The following is a 10,066-nucleotide window of genomic DNA, read 5'->3' as shown; positions in this document are numbered from 1 at the left end:
GGGGGGGTGGGGTCACGAACCAAACAAGATCATCAGGAAACCCTGCCCCTGAGATGCACCATCATGAAATCATGGCCCTGCTCAGGAACAGACAGACCCCAGTGGCCCCTGGCTTGGGCGCGGGAACCCTGCGTGCAGATGCAGGGTAATTAGCGAGTGATCCCGCGAGCTCCAGGCAGGACGGGAAGGGAGTGGGTGCGGTTTGTTGGACCAGAGGGAGGTAGGGGGCTAGGACAGAGGCACTCCTGCCTGGAACCCCCAGGGGCCTGCACAGGTCTCTGCTGGGTTTGTGAGCTTGCAGGCCCCCGAGGAAGGGGGTGAATCCGGACAACGCCCGGGGAGCTGGGCGCTCAGCGACTGGGGCAGGGAGTTCGCAAGCACCTGATTCTGTAGACGACGACTTGGCAGCTCGAACTGTCCACCGTGAAGAGGTGGTTGGGCGGGAACCAGCATTTCAGATCTTCCGTTGCCAGGGCGAAGAGGGAGTGGCAAACGGGCAGGATCCCTGCAGGGAGGGGAGCAGCAGGTGAGGCGTTTCGGCAAACCCGGCAGGAAACCGGACCAGCCCAGGCACCGGAGCGGCTCGCCCTGGGCACCGCGGGGCTGGGGGACGGCTTGTGACAAACAACACGGAGAAGGGCGGCCAGGGTGGGAGGAAGGTGCAGCCACAGCGGCTAGTTAGCCAGGCGGGTGGGCCCCTTGGCCTGGCTGTATTGGTGTCTGTCCCTGCTTTGAGGACACCTGGGGGTGGGTCTATATAGGCTCAAGCTATGCCGTCCGCCCCTTCCCCCCTCCTTAGGCTTCAGAGCCCGAGCTCCGGCCTGCCCCTCGCGGCCGCCTGCCAAGATCGGGTAGCAGGGCACTGACACTCGGCCCCAGGCAGGTCACAATCTAGCTCAAGGGCTGGAGAAAGCGGGGTTCGTTCTCCCCATGGAACCAATGGGGGTGGGAGCGGCTTGCCCAAGGCTCTGCCCGTGAACGCTGGCGCAAGGGGATGGTGAAGCGCCGGGTGTTGAGCTCCTCCCATCACACACAGGGCTGGCACAGCACTGCGAGAGCGTCTGGCTGCTGTCCCCGCGGCCGACCGGCGCTTCAGGCTGTGGCCACCAGATGGCAACAGAATCGCGGCGGCTCGGAAAGGTGTGGCATTGCGTCACGGCGGGGGGTGGGGTGGGGCCACATCCTCCCCTCCCCCACCCCGGATCCCATCCCCAGGCCCCGGCGCCCCTCTCACCGCAGGCCTTGGCTGCCGCCACACAGAGCTCCTCTGCCAAGTACTCGCCATACGTGAAAGTCAGGACGCCGCCCAAGTCGGGGTCCGATCGCGGGGTGTTGGCCGGGTGGTACAGGTAGACCTGGAGGGTCCCCGACTCCATGGAGGACAGGCTGCAGGACCTGTTTCCGATCAGGGGCGTCTCCTCTCCGAGGGGGGCCATGGTGGGAGGCAGCCTGTGGTAACACCAGGCCGGGGCTGGTTAGCCGGGTTTGAGGTGCATTCTCGGCTCAATGAGCCCCTTTTCCCTGCACCCCATGCGCTGGGTTGCACCTCCGGGACTAAACGCTTGCACAGCCGGGCGGATCTGAGCCCAGCGGCTCCGGAGCACCCAGATTTCCCGGGACAGTCACCTCCGAAAATGGACCGCCCCTGGCAAAACCAGGACAGGCAGCGACGCCACTCAGGTCCCCTCTGCTCCTGCAAGTGCCCCTGCCTGCTCTCTAGCAGGTGCTGGGTCCCCTCCCCTCCCGGCCACTTCACCCAGAGCGACGCGAGCTAGGAAGTCATTTTCGTGCCGCTGCAAAGGCCCCGGACGCTGCATCGACTGCACCTCCCCCGCCCCGGCCTTCCTTTCCAATGTGATTGCGATCAGAAAGTCGACCATGAAAGCCGCCTCTTGTTTGCAGTCTGCGTCATTCCCCTGCGTGGGGTTGGAGTCACAGCTGCTTGGCTGGGTGCAGGACGCTAGGAGGGTGGGCACTGCAGAGGCCAGAGCGGTCAGCCTGGGGCATCCCCCACCTCCCCAGCCTCTCCAGCTGGCCCGAGAACCCTGCAGACTGGAGCCGGTGAGTTATTCAGGTGGCTTCCCCCCCACACCGCCTGCACCCGGGCCTGGCGAGGCGAAGGCCTCAAAATGCAGACACTGAAATCTACCCAGCCCGAGGAGGCAGCGAGGAAGAATTCCTCCGTCGACCGCAGTGTCGACATCGGGGCAGTTGACGTCGGCTCGGCTCACTTGACATTTTTCACGGCCCTCCGTGATGTGGCTACACTGGCCTAACACTGTATCGTAGACTAGCCCACGGGCGAAGAGGACAGGGCGCTCAACCTTGACTGGCCAATACGTGGGCCAGCTGGTGCCAACGTCACGGGGCGTATTGTGGTCTCCTGGCCACGCGAACCCAGGCTGCGCTCGTCGACCGCTTTCCGGGGGAGACTTTCCAAAGCGGCTCTGTCTCCCCGGAGCTCACGGCCCATTTTCAGAAGCAATTGAAGTGCTTTGAAAAAACTTGCCCCTCTCTCCCTCCCTGGCCACCTGACCGCCCGCTGCCGCTGGCAGTGCCCATCAGCAGCAAACCCTCCCCGGCCTTCTCCAGCCTGCCATTTGGAGAGGTGAAGTAGGGGAGCGAGAGGAAATGACCCCGCCAGCGGCTGTAAGGCCAACGACCGCTCCCTTCCCAGCGAGCTGATGCTAATCTCATTTCTCGCCTCACTCCGCTGCCTTGTAAGACGCACCCGGAGTTGAAGGGGGGGGGGGGGGGGCAGGTCCTTGGTTACGCTCCGGCTTCCGCGGGCACAGCCGTGCAGGGCAGCGCTGCTCTCTGGTGTAAACGGGCAGGGGAGCGAAGAATCGGGCCCCACGACTTCAACTCTTGAACTTAGACTCAGAGGCATGTGGGGCTGAAAGGGGCCGTGGGTCCAGTGCCCTGTGCTGAGACAGGGCCAAGCGACCCCAGACCAGCCCTTTCAGGGGTTGGGGCCAACGTGCTCTTAAAACCCTCCGGGGAGGGGTTGCAGGAGTGCAACGAACATGTTAGTTGTTTGCAGGCTGTGGTCATGTCAGTGCCGTATACGAGAGAGGGATGTGTGTGTGTGTGTGTGTGAGAGAGAGAGAGAGAGAGGAGTCTCGTAGTACGAAGAGAGAGTGGTACATTCCCCTCCCTCCCCGCCAAGTGGAGGAGCTGAATCCAGTGACCCCATCAGACCATCTAGCCAAAGGGCCTCAGCCCACTCCACAAACCTGGGAGTTTTACAGATGGGGAAACTGAGGCACAGAGGCCAACCTGCTTAAAAAGTGGCCTGGCAGAGCTCTGGAAATCTCAGACATCTTACGCTGAGCAGCCAACGCTCTCGGCCAGCGAGGACAGATGACTAGCCAAAGCCCCCCGGGAGTCGGGGCAGAGGTGGAGCCCAGTTCAATGCCTTGACCCCAGACCTAGCCTTCCTCCAGCCCTTCCAAATCCCCTGCTCGCTGGCGGCCTTCTCCGTTCGCCTCTCGCTAGCACGCTGGGCAGACGCAGCTCGCCTCTGCGGCTGGCCGGCCACGGTCCTAAGAGACAAACAACCGTGCGCAGCTGAGTAGCCTTGGCTGGCTTCCTCCTCTGTTATTAGCCACAACCCTTTGCGATTTCCCTCTGGGTCCGGATGACCTCGGGGGAGGGAACCGAGCCCCCCCAGCTGCTCCACGAGGGGCTCGCGAGCCCCCTGCCAGGCCCCCCTCCGCCCTGCGTCCCAGCCGGGGAGACCCAGCACGTTACCTCATGCGGGGTGACGTCTCGGCGGGCGCAGCTCTGCCCTCGCCGGCGGGACAAGGAGCCAGCGGGCTCGGTTCCCTCTCCCGGGGCCGGGACAGGGAGCTGGGCATGGATCGAGCTACGCTGCCTCCATCCGGCTGGGAGAAGATACAGATTAAAGATGGGGGGGGGGGAAATCCCCCTTCTCGCTTCCTTCCTGCCCTCTGTGTGTCTTGGCTTTGTGTGAACTTCCTGTCATTTGCTCGCAGAAGCTGGGTGCGTGGGATGGGGAGGGGCCCAGGCGGGCTGGAGGGGAGAGCTGCTGAGCACGGGGGGCGGGGGGGCCTAGATCCGAGCTGGGTTTCTGCTGCACCTGCTTAGGCGCTGGTTCTGCAGCTGTCCCCCCTGAGCCCAGGTTTGTCTGGGCGGAGTCGGGCCCCACGGTACCATGCTGGGGTGCGGGACGACCGCTCTGCCTGACTAGCCCCCGTGTTGGCAGTATCCCCAGGCCTGAACAGCCACCCCGGCCCCTCTGAAGGGGGTCCCTCCAGGCCCATGCTGGGCCCGTTCCAGGTACAAAGAGCGGCTGCCGAGCCAGCCCCTGGGAGCTGAGGCTGTTCTGACATCAGGGCTCAGTTCTGCGGCTCCCCACTGAGTCCGTCCCAGCCCTCCGAGGTCTCCTGGTGACCCCCAGTCTCTGAGCAGCGGAGGCACATGGAGGGCACGTTCTCTACCAGAGCCACGGTCTGGGCACGTCCCCCAGAGACCCCGCGGGACCCCTTGGGATCCAGCCACGCGGGCTCCGAGCAGCCTCGCCCTGCTCCTGCCATGGGATTTGAAGTGTGGCACAGGGCATTCGAATCAAAGCCCTGAGGCTCGGTAGGGAGGTGATGGGCTCTGCGATGCATGGGGCCTGCTCTTGCAGCCCCAGTGTGAGGCCTGGGCTGAATTCTTCGGGGGCCCCAGTGGAGCCTGGAGGAGGGGGCTCTCCTGAACTCCAGCATCACAGCAGCACCCCCCTGCCGGGAGCCATGGACCAGACGCTGCTGGACGTGGCCAGCGTGTCTCCCTGCAGCCGGCGAGGGTCCCTGGCATGGCCAGAGGGAGAGGGAGGGAGCCCCCAGGGGCTTCCTGTCAAGCTGGGATGTGAGCGCGGCCGTGCCGAGCTAGTGCGTGGGAGGGCCTGACCGCAGAGCATGGCAGGGAGAGCGGCTTTCCTGTCTCGGCTGCAGCCGCTTTGCTGTGCGCGCCGGTGGGAGGGAGACATCGAGACGGGTCTGGGCCAGAATCCACGCTCCAGAGAGCCACACGCGTCGTGGGCTGCTTGGAGCTCAGCTCTGCAACGCCAGGGCTAAGGGCGCCAGATGAGAGTGGGAGGGGAGAGCCCCTGCCTAGGACAGGGCAGGTAGGACAGGTGAGGACGCAGGGGACGCGAGAGGGTCGGGAATGGGATTGCACAGGCTTGGTCAACACTTCTATGGCTGCCCCCGACTGCTGGAGCTGTGCCAACCAGCCCCAGTGTAGACGCAGCTACGGTGACAGAGGGTGTTTCTAGACCGGCAGAAAAATTCCCTTGGGTGCCCGTGGCGTCCACACGAGGGGGCTATGTTAAAGAGTTGGGAAAACAATGTCAGGAAAACATTTAAAGCTGGGTTTTTATTCAGGATTTGAAATGGAGCCAGTTATTTAAAAAGTTCAGGGGGCACCCAGAGGGTGGGGGGGGCAGGAGTGTGTGGGTGTGGGTGTGTTTTCCTTTTTGCTTTTCTGGATTTTTTTTTGCCACAAGGCTGCAAAGTTTTGAAAATTTCCAAAGAAGAAAATAGGAAAACTTAGTAGGGGTGGGGGGGGAGAAAACAGCAAAAAATACCCCCCCGTGCCATTCATTCTGTTGCATTCATAGTAATAAAGGCTTGTGGGTGGGTGGGGATGTATGTTGGGGGGGGGGGACACACAGGCAACTTTGAAATTTCCCCGGTTTAGAACAGCAAAACATGCATTTCAATACAAAACCAAACCAAACTTTTGTTTCCCATTGAAAAAGTGCCAGATGATATTTTCCTGAGGGGACAGAGGTGAGGGAGGGATTACAATGGAAAGCCCCCCCTTCTTCCCCCCCCAATCCCCAGTGCAAAAGTTTCTGTCAAGAAATGTTGACCAGGGGGCAGTTACTAGTTGGCCCCCAGCCCTGTGCACTAGAGGCTCTGAGCACTAGATGGTGCCACTCTCCTGCAGTTGCCCCCAGGGCTAAGCTGAGTGCCACAGAAGCAGCGGGCATGGCTCTGCCCTGGCATTCCCCCTTCTCCAACCACATGCTCCCTTGCGCCCCGATCCCGGGGCCGGGGCTGCCTGGGGGGCCCGAGACATGGGCGACGCTCTGCCAGGATTCTGCCCAGGGGGACGGGGCTGGAGACGCACCAGATGCCCTAGCTCTTTCCTCACAGAGAGCAGAGGCGTTAACCGTTCTGCCCTGGCGCTGGGACCCCGTGGATGGTGGGGGTGAGGGAGCGGACTCCTGCCCCCACCTTTAGGAGCAGTCTACATACAGAGGCTGCTCCATGGTCTGGGGCGGATTGGCCTAGAAACGAACAGCTGCTCTCTGTCCACGGGGCAGGCGCAGCGGCTGGGCAAACTTCACAGCCCCCTCCCTGCCCCACGCATGCTGCTCACCTGCTGGAGGGGCTCGGGCGGGACTGGGTTTGGTGGCTCCGGGCCCACTCTGCTGTGGCTACCCAGGAGGGCGCCGATCTATGAAAGCCGATTCCCCCCCTTGGGCATCTACAGTCCTGGCTGGGAGATGCCCCCCCACACCCCAAGTTAGCAGCCGCGAAGCCCACGGCGGCTCACTGAGCTGGTGTCTCTGCTGTGATCGGTTCAATGCCTTTGCCAGCCCATAACGTCACATGCACAGTCGCACGGGGGGGCGTTGGTGTCTGAACTGCTACGACCCCCCTGGGAGAGGAGCTGCAAAGGGGGAAATGCAGGGGTTGCCCCCCAACAGATTTTAAGCCATGGGAAGGTTGTTTCGAGCCCCCTCCCTCTTGCTTGGTTTCCCTGCCTCCTGCTCCCTGCTGGGTCTTGGGGCGGGGAACCTCTTCAGAGCAGTCCGGGGGGCTTGGTGTGTGTAGAGGAGCGCCCGGCATAGAGACGTGTGCTTTCCTTTCCACCCCCTGGGGCCTGCGTCTGAGGTCACTTGCCCTGCTCTCGGTTGAAACACGACGGACCTGATTCACTATGGCCCAAGTGCAAGACACGCCCACGCTGGCTGGGTGATACTCCCTTTGCACGGATGATACCGACCCCGGCGATACTGATGCTGTGGGAGCCCCGTGCAGCGTGGCTGTATTGGTCCCAGGATATTGGAGAGACAAGGCGGGACCACCCCTTGCCATCGCCAGGTCCTGCGGGTGCTCACCCCCCACACACACGCGCAGGCCCGGCTTGGCTCGGCAAGGGCAGCCAAAGGCCGTTTCCCAGGCCGCAGCTTCCAGGAGGGAAGGCAAGTGTGCCCCAAGCAGACGCTCTCGGCAGCCGGAATGTACCTGATTGTCTGATGCAGGAAGGGAGATGAGGAAGCGGGGGTGGGAGAATCGCTCTCGGGCCTGGGCACTGAGTCACTAGGCTGCTTGCAGCATGGCTTGCAACAGGGAGCTCCTTACAGAAGAGATGTGCTTTCTGCTGGGTTTCCCCCTGGGCAGGTGTGTCAGCGCTGGGCTTGCGGGGGAGAGGCATTGCAGGTGCTTTGACTCATCTGCTGGGGGAGACAAGCGCCGGGAGCCCTGTGACAGGCAGCGGCCTGCAGGGACGGGGATGGGCCTCTGGCTGGCTCTGCTCCCTGCTCGGGTGCTGCAGGAGGGGTGAGGGGACTGGGCGGGCGAATCACGAGCCGCTGAGCAGCTCACACTGGCGGCCGCTCAGGACTTGCCGGTGAGCAGGGGAGCGAACCTGATGGCAGGGGAGGCAGTGTGGTCTAGTGGCTAGACTAGAGCACAGGGCTGGGAGTCGGGACTCCTGAGTTCTATTCCTGGCTCTGGGCCGCTCTGTGATCTGGGGTCAGTTGCTGCCTCGCTCTGTGCCTCGGTTTCCCCAAACGGAGGCAACGATCCGTAGCTCCATCGTAAGGCACTTGGGGGGCCCCCAGAGGAAACGCGCCCTGTCAGAGCCAGGGGCAGACTCAGTCCCTAGCCGAGTGACTTTCTTGACTCCAGCCTACAAAGACGTGGTCAGTGGGGAGATCATGCAGGCTAGGCAGCACCGGTACAGGCTCCTTGGGCGCTTTAAGGGGAGAGAGGGCTCAGGCCCCCTGCGGCACAGTTAACCCACCTCCCCAGGTGGGGAAAATGAAGGTCATGTGCTAGGTGGGTCATGTGACCCAATCAGGCCCCTGGGGTAGATAAGGGAGAGGGCTGGGGGCAGCTCTTGAGAGCCCCAAGTTGTCTAGTGGCCCCAGCTCTGGCACCTCTGTGGGGGGAAGGACTCCAGGTAGGAACACTTGGGTGTAGCCATGGCAGGGTGAGGGGCCCCTGGATGGGGCAGATGGGGCCATGAACTCGGTGGTGGCGGGAGATTGCCTGGGGAGCTGGAGGGTTACGTTGACCGGTTTGGATTAATAAACCAGCCGCTGGCTGGGCTGTGAGAGCCTTTGTGTGGCTTGTGGGGTGCCCAAAGAGTCCCTCTGTGCCATGCGGGGGCGGGTGGTCTCCCCTCTGACACTCCTGCTTTATTGAGGACTGTGGGTGGCAGGTTTGTAGAAATTTTGGTGGTGCCCAGAACCCACTCTGGCCCCCCCCCAACTCTGCCCCCCACCTGCCTAAGGCTCTGGGAGGGAGTTTGGGTGGGGGGAGGAGGTCTGGGGTGCAGAGCTGGGGATTTGGGTGCAGGCTCTGGGATGGTGTTTGGGTGGGGGAGGGGTCTGGGGTGCAGGCTCCGGGCTGGGGCAGGGGGTGGGTATGCAGGAGGAGGTGAGGGGTGCAGGCTCTGGGAGGGAGTTTGGGGATAGGAGGGGGTGCAGGGGTGAGGGCTGTGGTGCTGACATTTCATAGCTGGCCAAGAGCTGCTGCCCCTTCCCTGGGCTAGGCTAGGAGCACTGGGCCAAGCTGCTGAGAGAGGCTGTGGGAATCCAGGCCAGGGAAGGCTTTTTAAGAACCTGTTAGATCAGGTAAGGACCTGTCAGGTAAGGGGTGCTTGGTTTACTTGGTCCTGCCCCAGGGTGTGTGGGGGGCCTTGCTGGCCTCTCGAGGTCCCTGCCAGACTAGGGTGACCAGATGCCCTGATTTTATAGGGACAGTCTTGATTTTTGGGATCTTTCTTATATAGGCTCCTATAATGCTCCCCCGTCCCAATTTTTCACACCTGCAGCCAGCCTGTTATTTTGCTCCCATTTGTCAACTCCCGAAGCAGCTTCCGGCCGACTCAGGCGCTGGCGAGGACGGGCCATGGGAGCGGACCTGCCGCCTAGCGATTCTCTCGGGGAACAAGCTGGGAACAGCAGATTTGCCTGTCCCAAACCCTAGCCTGCTCTGGGCTTGCAAGCCTCACTTGGCGCGAACGACTCCTGGCTAGCGAGCCAGACCCTGAGATCTGACTGTCTCTGGCCTTTGTCCATCTAGGCATGTCCTGGCTGCCCCCCGAAACTGCCCTGCGGCCCAGGGCTAGCACTCTGATGGCCCTGCCATTTCAGCTAAAGGAGAATCTAGAGCATATGACACACAGCAGAGCGGTTCTGATTCTATCCAGCAGGGGCCGTTGCATGTACACTCTTGGTATGTCCCTGAATTACTCGCTGCTCCCCGAACTCCCTTCTCTTGCAGTTACCCGTGAGGGGAGTTAGAAATGTGCTTGACGTGCTCACATCAGTGCCTTCGCTGACGCACTGAGACTGTCCACCCACGTAAAGCAGGAGGTTGATTCTCCGAGATCCCCCTGCGTCTCCTGGTGACTTCTGAGCGCCCGCAGCACCCCTGCGACTCAGGCCCATAAGAACCAGATTCCAGGGAGCGGGACTTTAGCTCTGCCTAGCTGGCTGAGTGCCTGGGCCAGCTGCTATTGACCTGGGGGTCGCAGGCTTGAGCTCAGTGTGTTTATTGCATGTTTACTCAGGAGAGATGCTGGGAGGGGGCAGCTGGGTCAGGCGAAAGGTCCCCCCCAGGCGTTGGTTTCTGAACCATAAGACACTGATTCACAACAGCACTCTGCTCCCGGAGCTATGTCCACAGCACCAAAGAGCTGTTGTGTGCTGATAACGCCTTGAGCCCGGGAGCTCGGCAAACATGAATTCATCCAGTCTTTCCATCTCCCCTCTGCAGACGCCCCGTCCGATGGGTCAGGTCTGTGCGATTTC

General features: G+C 62.1%; 1 protein-coding gene across 1 annotated transcript; it reads right to left on the bottom strand.

Moving 5' to 3' along the window:
- Positions 1–348: 348 nt before the first annotated feature.
- On the bottom strand, positions 349–3,957 carry JAK3 (Janus kinase 3). Its single transcript, XM_034755337.1, has 3 exons — positions 3,754–3,957; positions 1,235–1,449; positions 349–505 (listed from the first exon to the last, which is right to left on the bottom strand). The coding sequence occupies exons 1-3, from the start codon at positions 3,858–3,860 to the stop codon at positions 351–353; spliced, it is 477 nt and encodes a 158-aa protein (XP_034611228.1). The 5' UTR covers positions 3,861–3,957; the 3' UTR covers positions 349–350.
- Positions 3,958–10,066: the final 6,109 nt, after the last annotated feature.

Source organism: Trachemys scripta, chromosome 22, assembly GCF_013100865.1.
Source record: "Trachemys scripta elegans isolate TJP31775 chromosome 22, CAS_Tse_1.0, whole genome shotgun sequence".
NCBI classification, from domain to species: domain Eukaryota; kingdom Metazoa; phylum Chordata; order Testudines; family Emydidae; genus Trachemys; species Trachemys scripta.
The sequence above is the reverse complement of the archived record's forward strand: the minus strand, read 5'-3'. Positions and strand labels throughout refer to the sequence as shown.